Here is a 22,555-nt window from a genome sequence, read left to right as displayed (position 1 = left end):
TTTCCAACACACCGGAACATTCCTCCGCCATTTAAAATACAAATGCTCCCGTGCTGTCGTATGTTTGCCATATCTGAACCAGCGTGTGGCCCAACAACGGTAACGTTACAGTGAAGACATGGGTGGCCGGTCCGGCTTGGGCTGGAGGAGGCTAGCATGCTCGGACTAGAAAGCACCATGCTCCATCATTCTCCCGCCATTCCAAGGCATTCAAGGCTGGTACAGAGACTGGTGTGATGGGTCTTGTGGGTTTGTTTAGTGCAGAGTGAACTAAGAAGACCGCAGACTTGTTGCCACCTGTTGCGTATGAGAATAGCCCACTGAGCAGCTTTCCTATAGGCTACAACTGAAATCCCTCAACACACCGTCTCAAGCGGCCAATCGGGACCGTGGCCTCCTCGTTCGGCGTCAAACTAATCCTTTCATTCAGGGAATTGGTTCCTTACAAATTATTCTATCCTCATGACTACAGCTTTTTAGGTAGACTGGCTTCTTCTACAGGCGGTTTGGGTGGAATGTTTGCCTAAGTCCCCACTGCAGTGTTTCCTGATATCAACCTCCTAATATCAGTCTATAGTCTATAGGCCTAAGATAGGGATACACCGATATGGTGTTTTGAGGTAGATACTGATTGTATAGAATAGTGATCAGATAACCAAGTGGTCCATGTAACAAATAAAGGACAACACTGTGTCAATTAAAAGGAGAAATTAACTGAAATATAGTTTAGTTTATTAAACAAACATCCTTGTCGTTGTTATTCTGTATAGATCATGTGGCTCTCGTATTTACTGTAAGCAGAGCACTCCCAATAAAAGGCTCTCAGAAATACCAATTCAGATGTCAGCTGTGAAAATATAATCTGACCAATACCAGTGGTGCTTTTTAAAGCCCACGCCTGCTGATATAACCGGTCGCCCGCCACGTACAGCGGTGCATCCCCGGCCTAAATAAATGTTCCTCTTCCTGTTCTGCTCTGTGGTTTTGCTATCAGGTGGAAACAAGACTGAGTGGAAGTCAATGAGATGGGATGGGAGACCGGTGGGAGAGAGAGATCCACCCAGTCTGAGGAAGAGGAAGAAGCCGAGACACAGAGAGAGAGAGAGAGAGAGAGAGAGAGAGAGAGAGAGAGAGAGAGAGAGAGAGAGAGAGAGAGAGAGAGAGAGAAGTCATGCTTACTCTTAGGATGTGTTGTCTTTCATGCTGGGGAGAGAGGGATAAAGTACACAGACACAGGGAGTAAAAGAAAGACAGGGAGAAAAAAAAACACAGGAAATATGTGGGACAAATGAAAAGAAAGGAGTCCAACAACGGAGACGCTTTATTTAGGACACCAGATCTTGTGGGGGGGGGGGTGGGGGGGGTGTCAAGGCCATCGCTCACTCTTGCACAAAGAACCTGGTTGACTTAACAGCAGATACCTCTTTATTAAAGCCATCTCAAAATGGGTTTGTTGCAAAAAAAAAAGTTTATTCCGCTGACAAATTTAGGGCTGTTTCCTCAAAAGAAGGAATTGCTTGACCAAACAGTCATAGGACTTTGCGGACTAACTAGTTGATTTGATCGTTGAATCTGTAGAGTTGTGTTTCCCACACCTGCCATAATGCAGTAGGACCTCCATGAATGTAGTGCTTACCAGAGATTACTTACTATTACATACTCAGCATGAAAAAAACTAAAAGAACAACAGCAACAACTAAACCAAACTGACCACTTAATCGACTAATCAACTAAGAGAGGACGCTATCACTCTCACATAAATACCCAGTGGACTTAACAACAGACTGCTGTTATCAAGCTATCTTAAATACCCCGTGGACTTAACAGCGGACTGCTTTTTATCAAGCTATCTTAAATACCCAGTGGACTTAACGAAAGACGGCTGATATCATCTTAAAGAAGGTTTTGTTGAAACATGTCTGCTGACAAATCGCCATTGTTTCTCTAGACCAGAACAAGGATTCATTCAATGACTGACCCAAGTCTGAACAGTAAAAATAACTAACAGGCTATAAAACAAGGGTAGCACACCACCTTGTGGCAAAATCTGAAATTGCTATTATTATTATCATCATTATAATTAAATTCTTCTTTGGTCCCATAGTGTAGCAGTGAAGGGATAAACATCTTTAATGAATGTAGCTAATCTATATTCGAGCGCAGTACATCTACAGTACCCTACTCCTTAGATTGCTACAGCTCAAAGCCCCACCTGTTGTTTACACATGTCAGGCTAATCCTGGTGGACCAGTGACCCACATTACCGACTTGGTGGCCCGTGCAGCGCTGGTTTAACAGGGTCTGTAGGGCAAGAAGGTCTCACCTCGTAACCAACACTCTACGCCAAACCACTCCTGGGCACTTCAAACAACCACAGAGCACTCACGTGCACTCACATACTGTACACACACATACACAAGCACGCAAGGACACACGTAAACACACGCACACACATGCATACATCCACACATTTAAATAGACACACTCACGCACGTCGTCAAACACACAAGTATACACACAAAAACACGTCAAAAACAGAGTGTGACTTACGTTGTACCAACTTTGGCTCTTCTGTGGGGGCAGATGCAGGTGACAATGGGGGGGGGGGGGGGGGGGGGGGGAGATAAAGAGAGAGAGAACACATGTGTAAGTCAATGACATGGGCAGCAGTCGGCCTGAGGGCTTCACTCACCACACAGTAAAACACAGAGAGAGAGAGAGTGTCGTCTGATCTCAACAGACAGTTTTATTTATAACAGGTGTGAAGGTCAATCTCCTCATTCAACTCAGCCAGGAGCACAGCAGTCAGCCATCAAATGCTATTTATGTTAGAGTGAACATAAATAGCAGGCTCTGTCTCTCCGGGAGATAATTAGTTAATTTCAACCTCTGATTTCTTGGGGAAATTATGATTGAATGAATTATAAAAAATAAAAATAAAGTTTAACAAAAAACATTATCGTTCTGTTCTTTTACTTATCCCAAGTATGCAAGAAGTCCTTTACTTTTCAACATTCCAACTTCTGAAATCCATATCTGCAGACTAGCACTTTGGAAGAATCGAGGAGAGAACGCCAGAAGCAAGCTGCATTTAGTTTTTTCTAAATTTGCACCCGCTTCAAATTATATATACTATTATCAGGAACTTAAACTTAAACGTATTTATTGGTCTGAGTTCATGGCAGAACAATGATGTGTTGCTGTACTCTTCTATAACAGCAGAGGGCAGTACTGATGCAGTATTATTAGTATCATCAGCATCATCATTATGACAAGAGGAGGCTGTAGCCTCACCCACTGTTGTTGTTGTTGTTGTTGTTGTTGTGGTGGTGGTGGCACTACTGTATATTTCAGGCATATAAAATGACTTGCTGCTCTAACCAGTGTATATGATTTTATAATATTGTAATAATGGGACTAACAGAAGGGAAACATACAAGGGATCATCCAGAAGGCGGAGTAAAGAGGAGAGGATAAAAGTATGGATATGTGTGGGATTATAGGAGGATATTCTATACAAATAATAACACCTGTTGTTGCACCCAAACACACCATCCATTTATTGTACGCAAATTGTACCAAAAATAATTAATATATAAAAAGAAACATAAGAAGACAGCAGTGGTGTTTTAGTGCCCTTCATCCACGCAAGGTTTGGTCCAATTTGGAGATCACAGTAAGGCAACTGTTTGCCATATTAATGTAATACAGATCACAGTTGAACACAGGCCTGGGAGTAAATATATTTGAAAATGGTCTGAAACTTTCACAGGGTATTTAACTTGGATTTGGCTTGCCAGACATTTTGACAGTCTCAAAATAATATCACTAAATCTAATCCTCCTTACGATGTGTTTATTTAAAATACTTTTGAATCACCTTTTCTTTTTGTTGAAGTTTGTCAGACCTTTCTGTCTGTCTGCTAGCTGTGACTTCTCCCTCTGTCTGCTAGCTGTGACTTCTCCCTCTGTCTGCTAGCTGTGACTTCTCCCTCTGTCTGCTAGCTGTGACTTCTCCCTCTGTCTGCTAGCTGTGACTTCTCCCTCTGTCTGCTAGCTGTGACTTCTCCCTCTGTCTGCTAGCTGTGACTTCTCCCTCTGTCTGCTAGCTGTGACTTCTCCCTCTGTCTGCTAGCTGTGACTTCTCCCTCTGTCTGCTAGCTGTAACTTCTCCCTCTGTCTGCTAGCTGTGACTTCTCCCTCTGTCTGCTAGCTGTGACTTCTCCCTCTGTCTGCTAGCTGTGACTTCTCCCTCTGTCTGCTAGCTGTGACTTCTCCCTCTGTCTGCTAGCTGTGACTTCTCCCTCTGTCTGCTAGCTGTGACTTCTCCCTCTGTCTGCTAGCTGTGACTTCTCCCTCTGTCTGCTAGCTGTAACTTCTCCCTCTGTCTGCTAGCTGTGACTTCTCCCTCTGTCTGCTAGCTGTGACTTCTCCCTCTGTCTGCTAGCTGTGACTTCTCCCTCTGTCTGCTAGCTGTGACTTCTCCCTCTGTCTGCTAGCTGTGACTTCTCCCTCTGTCTGCTAGCTGTAACTTCTCCCTCTGTCTGCTAGCTGTGACTTCTCCCTCTGTCTGCTAGCTGTGACTTCTCCCTCTGTCTGCTAGCTGTGACTTCTCCCTCTGTCTGCTAGCTGTGACTTCTCCCTCTGTCTGCTAGCTGTGACTTCTCCCTCTGTCTGCTAGCTGTAACTTCTCCCTCTGTCTGCTAGCTGTGACTCTTACAGTACATCTGTCTGCTAGCTGGGACTCTTACAGTACATCTGTCAGCTAGCTGGGACTCTTACAGTACATCTGTCTGCTAGCTGGGACTCTTACAGTACATCTGTCTGCTAGCTGGGACTCTTACAGTACATCTGTCTGCTAGCTGTGACTCTTACAGTACATCTGTCTGCTAGCTGTGACTCTTACAGTACATCTGTCAGCTAGCTGTGACTCTTACAGTACATCTGTCTGCTAGCTGGGACTCTTACAGTACATCTGTCTGCTAGCTGGGACTCTTACAGTACATCTGTCTGCTAGCTATGAGCCACCAGTTGTACAGTAACTGTGATGTTCTTGGGGCTAATGTAGGCTAATCTGATCTGAAGGTCATAGATACGTGATAGACTTAATGTAAGGCAACTAAGAGCGTCCGTAAGGTGTGTGTGTGTAACTCCTTGGTGTGTGTGTGTGTGTGTAACTCCTTGGTGTGTGTGTGTGTAACTCCTTGGTGTGTGCGTGTAACTCCTTGGTGTGTGTGTGTGTGTGTGTGTGTGTGTGTGTGTGTAACTCCTTGGTGTGTGTGTGTGTGTGTGTGTGTGTGTGTGTGTGTGTGTAACTCCTTGGTGTGTGTGTGTGTGTGTGTGTGTGTGTGTGTGTGTGTGTGTGTGTGTGTGTAACTCCTTGGTGTGTGTGTGTGTGTGTGTGTGTGTAACTCCTTGGTGTGTGTGTGTATACAATATATGCCCTATTTAGTTTTTTTTACTTTGAACAAGTGTATACTTGTGAATGGGACCTCAAGAGGTTAATGTGATAGCTCTTGTTTACGAGTAGTGACCATATGCAGTAGTGGGCGTAATAGAATGTTTTCTGTGTGTATGTGTGTGTGCGTGTGTGTGTGTGTGTGTGTGTGTGTGTGTGTGTGTGTGTGTGTGTGTGTGTGTGTGTGTGTGTGTGTGTGTGTGTGTGTGTGCACGGATGGATGCACGCTTGTATAACTGCATCAATGAAAAGCAATTAAACTCCTCCATATAATGCGGCAGAGTAACAGAGAGGGAGAGAGAAAGAGAGAGGGAGACAGAGAAATAGAGAGATAGAAAGAGTACACAATATGTGTCTTAGTTTTGACGGTATAACAGTATTTTCAGTATTTTACAAATTACAATGTGATATGAAATTTGTTGTCTTTATTCTTGTAATATATAATCATAGTCCTATTTAATAAAAAACTGTCTATTTTATATAACTCTTTAATACTACTGCAATGAATCTTTTTAGCTGCGACCAGCAGCTCTATAGGTCACTCTGTTGGTTGTCGGTTGGTCCACAAAAAAGTCCACACCCTCTACAGGCCATAGGTTTTACCCTCAGGAGGCTGACATTGTGGCCTATAAAAGGTTGCAGCTATTGATCATCATGTAGTAAAAATCATGTAGTTTTAGAGGAATAGGGTTTGTTTATTTGCAGAGCCTGCAATTAGTAAAAAAAAGAAAAATATCTACTATACATGTCATCCTTATACATGTAATTCTTATTCAAATTCAATTCTTATCCAAAACCACTTTCAAGAAAAAATTTAAATACCATCTACTAACGAGCATGCACTGAACCCTTATGGCATAGCGGTGAAAACCAATTGACTGTTAATTATATTTATGTTAATGGCAGTGAGTGCTGCTCAGGAAGCACTATTTATTCTATTTTAATTATTTTATTTTAATACTTTTTACTAATAAATATATTTTTTTTATCTACTTTTTCTCCTCTTTTTCTATTTTCTCCCATCCCAATTCCATTGTGCCAATTCTCCCCTCCCCTGTCTTGAACGTTGCTCGCATATGCCCCCCACTGGCCGGTTGTAAGGATGATAGCAGCCTTGCATCACACGTCCCCTCCGGTACACGAGGAGGCAGCCTGTCACATCTTTTCACCTGCCAGCGCGGACTCTCATTGGCGAGGTGTAACGTGTGGGAGGTCCACAACGTCCAGATTACCACCCATCGACTTCCACCTGCTAACTCTGCCAATTGAGTTAGTATGACGGCTGGCCCAAGCCGGAGGCAACGCCGACAGCCGGAGTCGAACCCGGTGTCTCTTGCATTGATGACGAGCGCAATGTCCGCTGCGCCACCCAGCCGCCCACTAATAAATATCTTGTACAATATCATCTTAACTGAGGATGAGATTGTTAATGATGTTGATAATGATGTAATTGATGTTGATGTTGATAATAATGTAATGTATTGAATATTGTTGTATTGTTGTAAGTGCCGGACCCCAGGAAGAATAGCTTTTGTCAAGTGCAAAAGCTAATGGGGATCCTAAATAAACATAAACATATTCGTTATCCTAATTCAAAACAAAATAATCATGTAACTCGTATCTTCAAGCCTGGGTCCAGTCTTATTTACCATTTATATTAATATTGTCTCTTTTCCCTTATATCACTAAATTATTAGACTGGACCTTATCGTACTCACTCCAATTATTGGCTTCCACTTACTGTAAGGCCCCAGAGTGTATACTGAAATTGTGAAATCTGCTTTTACTGTAGCTTCTGTGCTCCCGACATGTGGAACATCCTGCAATGTACCTTAAAACTCAATACACTCCATACACAATACCTTTGGCCAATTTAAATCCTTAATGACCAACCATTTCACCCCAGTTTGCAGTTGCTTTGAATTGTTTTTATTTGATTGCCCTTTCTTTTATTTTTTTCTATGTATTATGTGCTTTGCTTTATGCTGTATTTTACATAATTGGAAATGAGAGCTTGCTCTCAATGGTCTTTTGAGATGAAATGAAGGCTTGAATGAATCAATCAATTGAATCCTAATTCAAAACAAAAAGAATCACTAGGCAGGCACTGTGAACCAAACGTAAGCCTAGGAGATACTCATTTGAACGTTTGTGAACAAAATCGCAGGCCCAGTGAAAAAGTACTTTTCTAGCTTCAAACGGTGTTCCATGGCTTGTTGATCCGGTTATGAAATATAATATACAATAATTATTTTTCACTTTTGAATTGTCAGATGTCTCTCCCAAAACGACCTAGTGCACCTTTAACTGCCGTTTCTTTACACTTTTACAGAGGAGGACGAGGAGGAAGGGAGAGGACGGGGTTGTAAATAGTGAACTCCAACACAGCTACAGAGGAGAAGGAGGACGAGTCACTGGGTCAGTGGCCAAACTGAGCTAAGGGAGGTCAACGGGTCAGATGGAAACAAAAATAAATGCTTACTTTAATCAGGTTTAGTCTGTCATACTGAAAAGAAAATTTTAAGAGAAAATGAAGAGTTAACAAAAGTCAGCAACATGGAAAGTGAGAGAGAAAGCAAAAGAGAAAAAAGACCAGCTAGGAACCAGTGGTTTATTAACTACCTCAATGGCTTATGAGACCTCATCAAAGAAACAGTGCGTTCTTGCTTCTTGCAGGCACCTACATTGACTGTCACAATTTGTGTTGGATAAATATAGTGGTTTCTATATTGGTCATGAGCTGGCTACTGTCAATGATGCTCAACGTCGATGTTACATAAAACCACATTGATTCATGGCAAACTAACGTCACTGGAGTGACTGCTTGGTGTGGAACGGCTGGGTCCTTTCTGTAGTGAGGCAGGGTGGCCCTCTTGCTGCTTGGCATTTTATTATTTGGATTGCATTAGGGCTAGGGTGACAGAGCTCACGTTGCCTGGACGACCGCACATGGCGACTGGGGTCATGTGTCCTCTCCTCTGCTTGTCTGTCTGTCTGTCTGTCTGTCTGTCTGTCTGTCTGTCTGTCTGTCTGTCTGTCTGTCTGTCTGTCTGTCTGTCTGTCTGTCTGTCTGTCCTCTCCTCTACTTGTCTATCTGTCTGTCCTCTCCTCTACTTCTGTCCTCTCCTCTGTCTGTCTGTCTGTCTTGTCTGTCCTCTCCTCTACTTGTCTGTCTGTCCTCTCCTCTGCTTGTCTGTCTGTCTGTCCTCTCCTCTACTTGTCTGTCTGTCCTCTCCTCTGCTTGTCTGTCTGTGCTGTCCTCTCCTCTGTCTGTCTGTCTGTCTGTCTGTCTGTCTGTCTGTCTGTCTGTCTGTCTGTCTGTCTGTCTGTCTGTCTGTCTGTCTGTCTGTCTGTCTGTCTGTCTGTCCAACAGAGCTAGACACAGCATGCACTTCAGAGACCCAACATACCCTATAGATGGATAACAACAGGACTCCATGTACTTAAGTCCTTTTACAGCGTGGGATTAAGTCGGACAGATAAGAACAACAGGGGATTGGGACGCTGTGCGGCCGTACGGGTCATGCTCCACTTCTGAAACGTGACACATCAGTGTCTGTAGAAGCAGCTACATGAGGAGAGAGATATTTTGGGCTCTTGGTGCGACAGAGGGATTTTCTCTTGTAGAGAGAGAGAGAGAGAGAGAGAAGCTGATCAAATAATGATGCAGGTATGGAGTTGAGTGAGATGCAGAGGATTTTAAGAATCTCCTCCTCTACAGTCAGGCACCCAGCATCACAGGCATGGACGTGCTCACGTATCAATGGGGCATGATGTACAGTACAAGGTTTGACAGGAGTATTTACATTTTTTTTTTTAATAAAATATGGGGAATGAAGAAGAGGAGGAGAACACAGGCCAACGCAGAGAGAATGAAAGGAGGAGGTGAAGCTTGCAGCCCGGCAGGAGGAGAGAGCAGGGCATGAGGGAGGACTTGTGAGGACGGGGTGAGGAGCGGGCAGGATGTCAGGAGGAGGGGCCATAGAGAGGGGTATAACGACATCTGCCAGGGGTGTGGGCGCAGATGGAAATGATGGAGACCGTGGCGGTGGGTGAGGTGTGGGGTGTGTATCTATGTATGTGTGCGTGTGAATGTGTGTGTGGGTGGAGGGGGGTTACCAGGCAGGAATAAAGCTTTCTTGGTGGGTGGGGTGGGGGTGGAGGGTCTGGGCGACATAGCAGCTCACAAGACATGCCACAGGACATGGGTTAAGGTGGGGAGGGGTGGGGGGGCAGAGAGGTGTAAAGAACAGAAAAAGAGTAATGCTTACTTTGGAAAGTCGCTTGTGAGACTAGCATGCAATCAGGAGAAGAACAAAGAAAATCAGATAGAAAAACAAACAAAACTGCAAGAATCAACAACAGCAGAAGGAACCAAAAGAAGAATTGAAACAGTCAGTATCATATCACAGACATTGTCATATGGCACAGAGCAGCAACAGCAGTAACAGCAGTAAGAGCAGCAGCAGCAGGCGAAATTAAGAGAGAAGGCAGACACTCTGTGTAACGCAGATAAATAATAAACACACAAATGAGGAAAAAAACTGGTACCATCAAGGAGTGAGTGAGTGAGTGAGTGAGTGAGTGAGTGAGTGAGTGAGTGCGTGAGTGAGTGAGTGAGTGAATGAGTGAGTGAGTGAGTGAGTGAGGGAGTGAGTTAGCTCTGGCTGCAATTGTAGCTTACCACCACCGGTATGACTGTGTATGAACGAATAATGGACTCTGTGAAGCGCTCTGGGTCAGTGAAGAGCGCTATATAAATCCAAGTCATTATTATTATTATTATTAGTGTGTGAGTGAGTGAGTGAGTGAGTGAGTGAGTGAGTGAGTGAGTGAGTGAGTGAGTGAGTGAGTGAGTGAGTGAGTGAGTGAGTGAGTGAGTGAGTGAGTGAGTGAGTGAGTGAGTGAGTGAGGGGGCAAAAGAAAGGTTGAGATCTAACAAAAGAAAATTACTTTTTTGGTGCACCATAAACACGATCTACAGTATTATTAGATATACCATATTACGCATACGTTCCTACTAGTTACTCTCATTCTCTTTATGTTACATCATCTTGTCTGTCTTTTTTTTTTAGATTTCTTTTATTTTTTATTTACTCATTGTGCTTCTGGAGATGCCTGAAAGGTCGAAAGATCCTATTCCATTCCTGCTACTTCACCCTTTGGGGTGCGATACTGACGAGTCAGACTACCACCTGAGAGGAAACCAACACCAGGGGCCAACCGCTGCTTTCCAGGGCCAGGGGTCAAGTTAACATATCAAGAACATGGGGTAAGAAAATCAGTAAGAAAAAAGTAAGAAAATCAATGTTACTTTTTGATACTATAGGGCCTCAGGCTGTTTTTTCCCCCCAATACCAGTCAAAAATATACTATTTTTATTTATTTAAAACAGTTCATATAAAAAGATAATTTGTATTTGTTTGAGAATTGGATGAGATTTGACGAAGTTTGATGAAAAAACACATTTAATAAAATAGCACAATGACAATTATATTACATAAATGTACATTGTAATTTGTACTGGAAAACTAAATACTGTCAAATACTGTTATACCGTCAAAACTAAGAAAGAAAATACCGGGATAAAGATCTCCCAACCAGCCAGACTACAGTCAGACTACAGCCAGACTACAGCCAGACTACAGCCAGACTACAGCCATACTACAGTCAGACTACAGCCAGACTACAGCCATACTAGTCAGACTACAGCCGGACTAAAGCCATACTACAGTCAGACTACAGCCATACTACAGCCAGACTACAGCCGGACTAAAGCCATACTACAGCCAGACTACAGCCAGACTACAGTCAGACTACAGTCAGACTACAGTCAGACTACAGTCAGACTACAGCCTCACTGGCAAATAATTTCCAGTGGCAAAAATAATGTGCAATTTTAACCGAGTGACAATGAATAATGAGTATGTCCTGGCTAGCCTGGTCTGGCCTTCCTGCTGGACAAGATCACTAAGGAGTCAGAGGGACTCAGATCTTTCATGGGATGCAGATGGCTGGCTGACTGGCTGGCTGACTGACTGAATGAACGGACGTGAAATCTACAATGACTGCCCTGTCGCTTTGATAGGATGGGATGGGAACATAGGCTGTGTTCCAACAGTCCAATAACCTTTCTTTCCTCATCTAGTCTATGAGGGAGGAAACACATGGGACACATTTTTAGATAACGATCACATAGATCATTTAGACTGTCAGAAAGCAGCCTATGGGAGTGACAATAACATGAAACCGTTCCTGATCGGGGTTCATCATCAACAAAAGTGTTGGGCAGCTGCGTGGACGCCGTCCTTAACACTTTGAGTGCCAACGACGAGATTTCTCGTTAGTTCATGCCAACCGTTCAGTGCCAGAGAGACGAGAGATCTCGTTTTTGATTTTCTTTTTTTTTTATTATAGATTTCCATTCCTATTTCATCAATCTAGCCTCACGTTACCACTGGAACTCTCTCTGAGCTCCATTGGGGAAATACCGCCCCCTATCGTCTCTCCGGATGGTACTGCACCCCTTTGGATTGGATTGAATGAAACGCATGAAAAAAAAAAATCCTGCTTCCACATTTTACTTCAGACAAGTAACCCGAGACGATCGAAGTCATTGCCGAGCCGCAGAACAGCGGAGAATGTGTGTTTCCAGTACCCAGCGTTGGATCAATAAACGCGATCGATATTTGGAATGGCGATCAGGAATTGGAATAATCTTTTTGGAGAACATCTGATCTGAGGTAAGGAATCTATTTTACCAGTCTTGGGATAATCAGAGCTTTTTTCACAGATATATCAACGTTATATGTGTGTGTGTGTGCGTGTGTATGTGTGTGCTGATCAGGAAATGGATAATCGATTTTCAGCCCGCTTCTATAGCGTGCATAAGTACACATATACTATCGATAATCTAGCGTTTATTTGAAAACTATTCATAAATAGGCCGAAAAATGACAATGTTTTTTGTGTATTCCAGTATATTCCAGTAAAGGGCGATTATCACAGAATCTTCAGACATTTTCTGAAACTTTCAAGAAACGAGCGTTTTTCAAAATGGTATAAAACGGAAATGAACCGATTAAAAAACAATCCGTTTGGACAATGTTGACTGCAAACAAGTCATTGATAAGCGACGGCCATATTATACACATAAATTACGGCCATAATTTAAGATATAGTTTATGCGTTCGCAAATATGAGAGCTCTATCATTGAAGTGGGTGTTGGCACGCAACGGGGTTCCGGGGCACCGGACCCGTGGCACTCAAAGTGTTAACAGTCTAAGATCGGCCGGCAACAGCAGAGACTGTTCACCAACTGCACCAATTATGCTAAGATGTAGTTCTGAAGATCTGTATCAAGGACAAGGATCAGGTCTAATTCAGACTATGATCGGCTGATCGTGTCACTTGTGTGTCAGTTTTCTACTGTACTATAAATCTCCTCTGTATCTATAGACCTTTTCAGAAGGATTCCGTTGCTAAGGGAACAGCTTGGGCACAAGTGTATTTCCTGTCAGCTATTGTATTAGCATTCTCCTACGCAGACAGTTGGACGACGTTCCATTTGTATCCCACTGTCAAACATTTCTGCCCTAAGAGGATGTAACAGACAGCACCACGTAGGGGTGTGTTGTATAGGGATGGCTAGGCGCTATGTCATCATATTCCAAAACGCCACTTCCGTGTCCTGTTGCTTCCAGACCGGATATCCAAAGGCAGTAAAATGGTGCAGTGCTGTGTCCCGTGTTGCAGCAATAGAAATTATGTCAACAAAACAGTCTCTTACTACCTCTTTCCTCCATTACAATAAATGTTTTAGTTATACGAGTTGCGACCCTTTTTCACAGAAGTCAGCGAAGTAGGATGTCACAGTAATAAGGGTGACCGGTTCCTGGGCTGTAGCCATTGCTGTTTACATTGGCCGCATTAGACTAAACATGCTAGTGGACACGGAAGTAATTTGTGACGTCACACTAGCCATCCCTGTAAAGAGGATGTAACAGACGTAGAGACAGAACCACCTAGGGGTGTGTTGTATTAGCAAACACTGGAAATAAACTTGGGGCCCATTTAGTGTTAGAAAAGGTCTATTCTGTATTCTGAGTCTATAATGTCAATATGTGGGGCTGATGCTGAGGTATGAAGGAGGGTAGAAATCACCATGAAATGGCACAGAAAAGCACAGAGCTGCCCGCTAACACCATTCCATTTCACTGCTGTCTTATGACTACTTTATATAAAAACAGCACTTATAACAAGTTTGTTTTCTTACATTCAATATATACACATAATGATAACAGGGGCTTTGTATATCCTATCAATCCGTTACATCACACATGATCACCATTGATAGTTGAAATACATTTTTTTCATTTGAACCCCTTTGATTTACTATGCTCTTTAGCGTACAAGTGTATGATTGTTTAATGCTTTCAAGATTTGACATTGTATGGGCGACATATTGTATGTATTGTTGACATATTGTTGTATATTATGCACAAGTGCTAACTGTTAAGATGTGCTGTGTGATTACTTGAAACAGGTGAGGTTATATTTATCAACATATCATATATATATATATATATATATATATATATACATTATATTTCCAGACTAGGCCTGATCTTAATCCATGCGGGTGGACCTCTCCTAAGAGCCTCTCTGAGCCAGCGGGTCAGAGAGGCTACAGCAGGTAGTGGTACCCTCTGCCCCCCTCACCTTGGAGTTCTTGCCCCCGCTGCGCGCCGACTGCACGGAGTAGGTGCGATGCACCACCTGCTCTGGGGTGGAGGGGGACTTGTCAGAGGAGTGGTCCGAACTCTTCTCCACCATGTTCTCACACTCCTGGCTCTGGGGTGTGGGCGAGCGAGAACGTTTGCGCAGGACCGGCGAGCAGGCGGGTGTGCTCCTGTTCGAATTACTGGCAGTGCTAGAGAGAGAGAGAGAGAGAGAGAGAGAGAGAGAGAGAGAGAGAGAGAGAGAGAGAGAGAGAGAGAGAGAGAGAGAGAGAGAGAGAGAGAGAGAGAGAGAGAGAGAGAGAGAGAGAGAGAGAGAGAGAGAGAGCTATTAATTCATATGTACGTTCATGTTAAGATGCTGTCTTTTATTTTCCCATGTTATCCTTCAAGTGTGTCATAGCAAACAAATATATCAGCCTGGTTAAGTTGCTTAAGTAGTAAAGGACTTATCTACGTAGGCTACAGGCCATGTGATGGACACTAAAGCACCACTGCCCTATCAAGCTCAGGCAGTTAGACGGTTGATATGGGTTGCTACGGAGTCTGGCTGCCATCTTTGGAGGACCACTTCTATCCGACTGGATAGAGAAATAGCTAAAACATAAAAAAAATGGAGGAAGGATGGGAGAGAAAGAAGGGTGGAGGTTTCTCCCATGGTGGTCGTGAGATCTTCTGTGTCCCAGCCACCTAGACTGAGTCTCTCATTACAAGACGCTGGTATTGAACAAGTGAAGGAGGCCAAATTGTTGGGTGTAACTATTGACGAGGCACTACTTTGGTCTACCCAGATTAATAACATGGTTACCAGGATGAGTAGAAACATCTCCATAATAAGAATAAATGCCTACCTCCTAACGAATACAACAATTAAAATGGTAGTACAATCTTTAGACTTGTCCCATCTTGACTACTGCCCAGCAATTTGGTCTAGCGCGTCAAAGCAAGAGCTTAGTAAACTCCAGCTCACTCAAAATAGAGCTGCCCGACTCACTCTTCACTGCTCTATAAGGAATAGTGTGGAGGGAATGCATGCTAGACTGTCGTGGATGAGGGTGGACGAGAGACTAGCATGCAGTTTGATTAGGTTTTTAAAGAACATTTGTACCTTGGGTAAACCCACTCAAGTGTATTCTATGCTTTTATCCACCAATGATAGACATGACCATAATACCAGACATGCTTCAAGTAGTCGCTTTACCCTACCTCTGCCTAGAACCAACGCTCTAAAGAAAACGGCAATGTATAGAGCCATAACATACTGGAATAGGATCCCATTACATATCATACGGACGGAAAACAAGGACAGTTTAAAAAAGAAACTTAAAGGAGCCATAATCCGGAAGAAAATTAATATACCGTAATTCCTCTAATAGTAACCGGGTCTCAAATACAAGCCGGGTCTCTATTAATGGCCGGGTGCGCTCTTGAGCTAAGCAATTATAAGCCGGCCTCCTAATACAAGCCGGGTTACTAATATACTGAGCTGCATACTGAGCTAGTTACTTGATTTCACTTTGAAAACGTTGAAATGACCAGTGACCACCTGTAATTGCACTGTTTACTATTTCATACAGTACTTGGTTTCAATAAATGAACCCAGTACATTTTACTGGGTTCAAACTGACACAAAATGTTGATTTATTCATTATGATCCGTTTGAAAATTTGAAATATAGGCCTCCCTCTTATACAGGCCTCCTCCTAATACAAGCCTGGTACCCGCTACAGTTGAAACAAATACAAGCCGGGGTTACTATTAGAGGAATTACGGTATGTCATGCATGAGTGTAGCTGCAGCCATGTTATCCAAAACGTCTTCTGTTTACTTTGTGTGTTTTCTTTCTTTTTAAAGGTATGGTGAAATTGATGTTTTAGTAACATTGATGAGCATTCTGAAAGCAATTCTTAAAAAGATTCACTTTTAAAAACAATCTTAAATTGTATTTAACACTGTAAAGTATTTTGTTTTGTTTTTTTGTTTTCTGTTTCTTTGCTTGCATGTAATTTTAGCCATCTTAATTGTTAGTTTCATTGTGCATTGTGTGTTGAGTACTGACTTTTAATAATTCTGTTTTGCAATAATTGTTTTTGCATGTTTTTTTGTGTGGACCCCAGGAAGACTAGCTGGTTGCCATGGCACCAGCTAATGGGGATCCGTAATAAAATCAAAATCAAACCTTTGAACCCAGAACCCCTCCTGTCAACGCAGCCACACAGTGAGTCAACTGGAGTGATTCTCTATTATGTGGAGGCTTGCCCCAGAAATGTGAACGTCAGCTTCCAAAGCCTGCGATATGCCTTCTGTACATTACGACATTACAGAAGCAGCAGCACGTCAAACAGGGGTTCCAACCCCTTCTTGGCCGGCATATTAAAAGTCAGAATAGTCCTGGGACCCCAACATTTCAAATCCTTGAATATCGCGTGGCCGTGTTGTCCCCAATGTTTATAGTATTCCTATTTCCTACAAGGTTTCATTTCACAACAGGGCAGAAACGTACCGTAATTCCTCTAATAGTAACCCCGGCTTGTATTTGTTTCAACTGTAGCGGGTACCAGGCTTGTATTAGGAGGAGGCCTGTATAAGAGGGAGGCCTATATTTCAAATTTTCAAACGGATCATAATGAATAAATCAACATTTTGTGTCAGTTTGAACCCAGTAAAATGTACTGGGTTCATTTATTGAAACCAAGTACTGTATGAAATAGTAAACAGTGCAATTACAGGTGGTCACTGGTCATTTCAACGTTTTCAAAGTGAAATCAAGTAACTAGCTCAGTATGCAGCTCAGTATATTAGTAACCCGGCTTGTATTAGGAGGCCGGCTTATAATTGCTTAGCTCAAGAGCGCACCCGGCCATTAATAGAGACCCGGCTTGTATTTGAGACCCGGTTACTATTAGAGGAATTACGGTAGTTGTGGAAATCTAGCATATGGATTTCTGTCTTGAGAAGTCCAAAAGATGTTTGATGCTAATTATTCAATTCAAAATAATATCATTAGCCATTTTGTTTTTATAGGAACTCAAAGGACCCCATATTAAATGGATTGCATTTATATAACAGCTTTTATCCAAAGCGCTTCACAACTTATGCCTCACATTCACACACCGACAGCGGAGGCAACTACGCAAGGTGCCAACCAGCTCATCATTGGGAGCAGTTAGGGGTTAAGTGTTAACTGGGAACCTTCTGATTACCAGACGACCGCTCTACCTCCTGAACCACTGTCGCCCCATATTAAAATCACAGGTTGGGTAAAGTCTGATATAAAAGACAGCTTGGAGCACCACATGCCAACCTTGGTAATGAGAACTAGCAGTAGCTAGGCTAAGCTAATACCAAGGTCTTTAGAAAAAGTTAAAATAAATTCCTTGACAACATTGTGGAAATTCAGAGTCCACAGGATAGCGCCATGACCGGGATTCAATTTAAATTAATGAAACCTTTAGAACGCTGGTCCTAGTAAATTCGACAGTGGTTGTATGTCAAGCATCAGTGAGCAAACCCTTGTTATCTAAGAACCCTGGCTAATACTGGGAGGACACAATAACAGCCAGAGAAACCAGCAAGGTGGTGAGACACATCAAGGTCAAAAATAGAGTAGCATATTTATTTAGAATTATAAATCACTTCACACCTGACCTTATGATAATCCAGGATTTCTTATTTTATAAAAAAAAAAAATTTGCTTTTGAAATACTTTATTTTCAGTTCTTCAGTTTTATCCAGGATTTTGTTTAACTTAAAAAAGAACAACGGTAATCATCAACCACACAGCAGAAACCATGGAAACCACCATTGGAGACAGAACAAGGATACAATTATATCCCTTTCAAGTGTACAATCACACATAATGAGATTAGAATGTAGGGAACTGAACATTCTAATGATGATGTCAACAATCGCTACTGGCCACTATAGAATGGTAAAATTCTAAAAACACGCCACATGAAAGGGTTAATACATTGGCGAAAAGGGCATAATGTTATGTCAGAATAACTGTTACTGTCATGGAGCAGAATATAATGATACATGTTATATTCTAATCCTACTGTTCCATTGCAATCCTTAATCCTCAAACAAAACAACATATTCTGGTGCATGCTAATGTACAATGGGAAGTGACCTTCATTAATACCACTTTGGATAAGTGGCAAGGAATGTTCTCTAAGATAACTGCTGTCCATCCATCTCTCTGGTACCAGAGCTCCTATCAGGTAGCCTGTTTCCAATAGACGCACGCACGCACACGCGCACACGCACACGCACGCACACACACACGCACACACATCAGTAGCTCGCCAAGGAGCAGACTCCTCACAATGACGGAGGCTAACAAAAGCCTCTGTAAGTGATCTGAGCGACAGTGCGCCCGCCAGGCCCGGTTACTTGACATGCCGTTATGCAACCCATTACGTCATGTCCAGCCAATGGCCGTCCTCCATGACCATCAATTGTATTGCTCCAGTGTTACAGCCGGCACTTCAATGCAACTTAGGGTACTGAATCAATCATGCTCAAGTTCAAGATGACAACTTATATAAATATTGTTTATTGTCAATCTGTGTTATTGTATTGGGCCTTTTTTCATATATTGAACTGTGATACACAATTGTCTAAGTAATTATCAAACCACAGATCAGTTTCATACTGAACCACAGAGATCAGTGTGATACTGAACCACAGATCAGTGTGATACTGAACCACAGATCAGTGTGATACTGAACCACAGAGATCAGTGTGATACTGAACCACAGATCAGTGTGATACTGAACCACAGATCAGTGTGATACTGAACCACAGATCCCATTACCATGCAGTCTAATATGGTGAACACTGATCGGATGTATAGTGATATATTACATATCCACATGTAAAACAGTCCTTCCAAAAATATGACAATATAATTTTTTTTAATGGTAAATGGCTGCTTTTTTATATAGCGCTTTTATCCAAAGCACTTCACAATTTGTTCATTCATTCACACATTCACACACCGACGGCGGAGGCAACCATGCAAGGTGTCAAGGTCTTGCTCAAGGACACATCAACATGCTGCCCGGGAGGAGTGGGAATCGAACCGGGAACCTCCGGATTGCCAAACGACTGCTCTACCTCCTGAACCAGGGAATATTGTGCTTTGTGCACCAGAGGCTAAGGTGCTGCCTTCAGATAAACATCTCAAAGAAAAAGCAAATGAGGTGCGACACTCGCTCCATTATGAGATTATATAAGGTATAGTCTCTATTGTGTTGAAAACACCTTGACGTTCACGATGGCCTCCATCAGATATGTCTTTTGTTTCCACGCGGCCCAGGCCTCCACACACACGTAGTGCAGATGGCCTGGTCACGGGTCTGCTCAGCCAGGTGCAGGCTGACATGAAACAGCCACGGAACCACACAGCCTTCTCGTCCTGCTAATGCAAGGGGATGAGTGACAGAGCGCTGGGACATTATGGGTCTGTTCACATGCATCTTCCTGATTAGCACCTGTGACGTGCGGTAATCACATGTGCTGAAATACAGTGGGTGTGAAGCAGCCGGACGCTCATTATGACTGCATTGTACACAGTGTACTTGGCATTGAGACTTGTACAATGACAGCGGATTGGAGGAGAGATTTAGTGCATGTGGTGTGTGCACTCTCCCTTTCTCTTTGAGAGAAGGTTGGAACTAATTTGCCTACTGTAGTAATGCTGCATTTGTCTATGGCCGTTTATGGCTGCATTCGTTTAAGTTGGAGGTGGGAAACGCGTCACCTCTGACCTACATGCGTTCCGAACTACAAAGCCGGAAAAACATGGACATTCAAACTTCATTTGAATCCAAAGATCAAGGATTAATTTTTTTTGGATCCACTTTTTCTCCCATTTTCTATATTTTCTCCCATCCCAATTTCGTATCATCCAATTCAACACTCCCCTGTCACGAACGCTGTTTCTTGCCTCCCACAAGCCGGCTGCAATGTGGACTAAGTCATACATAGCACAAGTCCCCTCCGGTACTTGAGGTAACAGCAGTCGCATCTTTTCACCTGCGCAGCTCGATCTCTCAGTGGCGAGGAGTAAAGCGTGGGAGGCTCACGCTGCCCCCGACACTTCCTGATTCTACTGCGCAGGCGCACCAACCGACCTGTGGGAGTCGCTGTCCACAACGCCCGATCCCCACCCATCAGTTTCCCACCCCCTAATACGGCCAATGTGTATTAGTATGAACGACCAGCTAAACTGAAAGCAATGTGGAGCGCTGGGCTCGAACAGGCAAGCCCAGCGTCTCCGTCATTCGTGGCGAGCGCCTTGCCCACTACGCCACGTAGCCGCCCAAGATCAAGGATTCATATGAATTCAAGGGCTAATGGGATTCAATATGCTTCCGAGGACATCTTATGGGTACAGAAAACATTGTATCTGCCTCAACGCCTGACTGCCCATCAGAGGTGAAAGCCAATATTGTCTAACTCCTACTACATTAATAATGGTATTTACAACACACACACACACACACACACACACACACACACACACGTGCAGATGCATACTGAATGCATGCTCGCCGTAACCAAAACATAAAACAAATGGGCAGCCTCACCACGGAACATAAAACAAACTGGAATGATATTGATTTCATGCTCTAGTTTAATAACTTTCTTTTAATAATTTCTTTCCCTATGTTGGTAATGATTGTAAACACTGGATTGTAAAATGATTGTAAAACATCAATTCTAATTCACAATGACCTAATGAAAATCTAAATCACAATGACCTAATACAATTCCAAAGATCTTATTTTCCATCTTCCAATTAAAGGTCCACTATCTTATAAATGGCCTTTTTCAGTGGTTTGCATTGTTTTCTAGCAATGTGGGGTTGTACCAACACTGACTAGATGTGAAATCTCTAGCCAGTCCCGTTTCTTCAGTTCAGCTCAGACAAGAACCTCCCCCACTGAACCAAGCCATTCAGAATTGACTCGCTCTCCTACATAGGAAGGCGCTGATCTGCCACCGCCCGCCCACAATCAACTGTGACATGCTGAAATTATGATCAAAACGGAGCGAGTGGAAATAATGTGGAAGCGGTTTCCCTGTCAGTCAGCACTTCCTCAAAAGAGAGGGAGAGAGAGAGAGAGAGAGAGAGAGAGACAGATAGAGAGAGGGAGAGAGAGGCTCATACGGTGCGAGTCTCGGAGAGCACTGCATTGAGAGAGAGGGGACTTATGTCTCTCTCTCTCTGTCAAGAGAGCACTCACTGTATCACTGTAAACTTGTTGCAAAATATCATAGCGCACGCTTCCATGCGTGCGTCTATTCCGATCCGTGCAATAATATTCACGGAGGTATATGCCCCCCTGCGGCGAAATTAATTAGTCCCACAGAACCATGCGTCAGCACACACACACATAAAACACACAGAGACACGCACACACAAATTGGTCAGGCTGCTTACGCCTCGCAAGCTTCTCTCTCTCTCTCTCTCTCTCTCTCTCTCTCTCTCTCTCTCTCTCTCTCTCTCTCTCTCTCTCTCTCTCTCTCTCTCTCTACCAAAGGTATCTGCCAGTGCAGGTGGGTGACTGTCACTCAAAGCGCATTATGAGTATGGGCGGAGCCCAGCCAAAAACAGCTTGGACTTTGCAAGGGCAGAAAGTGGTGCACAAAAGTACTTAATACAATACATAACAATGAATTTTATTGAAAAAAAACATACAGATGTGTTCCATAGACTCACAGGAATTGTGTAAAATTGCCCAAATAGTGAAAAATAAAGCAAAATATGACCCCTTTAAATTCCCCACGAATGACAATACTGCTTTAAAAAAAAAAACAATAAGTGATATTATCGTCAAAAAAAAGCTGAAAAGACGCATTATGTTGCATCTTTTATTTAGAACAATTCTGACTGGAAGTCTCATTGTTGTTGCTAGCTTGACACAGGCATTTGCTACAAAGTAAAATGGACATTAAGGGAAGGAAGTTGTCACACAGGAGCTCATTAACTTAACAGCTAATCTGCTATAGATACTTAACAGATACTGAAGACTCTGGCAGGAGCACTCATTCAAGGGTACTACGACTATGCTTGCACCTCATGGTACCAAGCATACTAGGAAGCATACTAGGACCGCTACTGTTCCTAATTTATGCAAATGACATGTCGTCAGCTTGTGACTGCAACTTGTTCCTGTTTGCGGACGACTCAGCCCTGCTGGTCTCTGACAAGAACAAGTTACAGGTTGAAAAAACCCTCAGCTCGGAACTAGGCAGAATCTGCATATGGCTCGCTGATAACAAACTATCATTACACATGGGCAAAACGGAGTCCATTCTCTTCGGTTCAAATAACAAACTCAGCAAG

General features: G+C 43.0%; 1 protein-coding gene across 1 annotated transcript in view; it reads right to left on the bottom strand.

Moving 5' to 3' along the window:
- The window catches only part of gramd1bb (GRAM domain containing 1Bb), a gene marked incomplete at both ends in the record, with an annotated part of 238,915 nt that overhangs the window by 41,374 nt on the left and 174,986 nt on the right, over positions 1-22,555 (bottom strand). Inside the window, 5 exon segments of the mRNA XM_084319952.1 lie at positions 1,180-1,203; positions 2,551-2,571; positions 7,940-7,963; positions 9,729-9,749; positions 14,180-14,390. Coding sequence (XP_084176078.1) covers positions 1,180-1,203; positions 2,551-2,571; positions 7,940-7,963; positions 9,729-9,749; positions 14,180-14,390 — 301 coding nt within the window.

This window comes from Notolepis coatsorum (assembly GCF_963971535.1).
Source record: "Notolepis coatsorum genome assembly, chromosome: 1".
Classification (NCBI taxonomy): Eukaryota; Metazoa; Chordata; class Actinopteri; order Aulopiformes; family Paralepididae; genus Notolepis; species Notolepis coatsorum.
The sequence above is the reverse complement of the archived record's forward strand: the minus strand, read 5'-3'. Positions and strand labels throughout refer to the sequence as shown.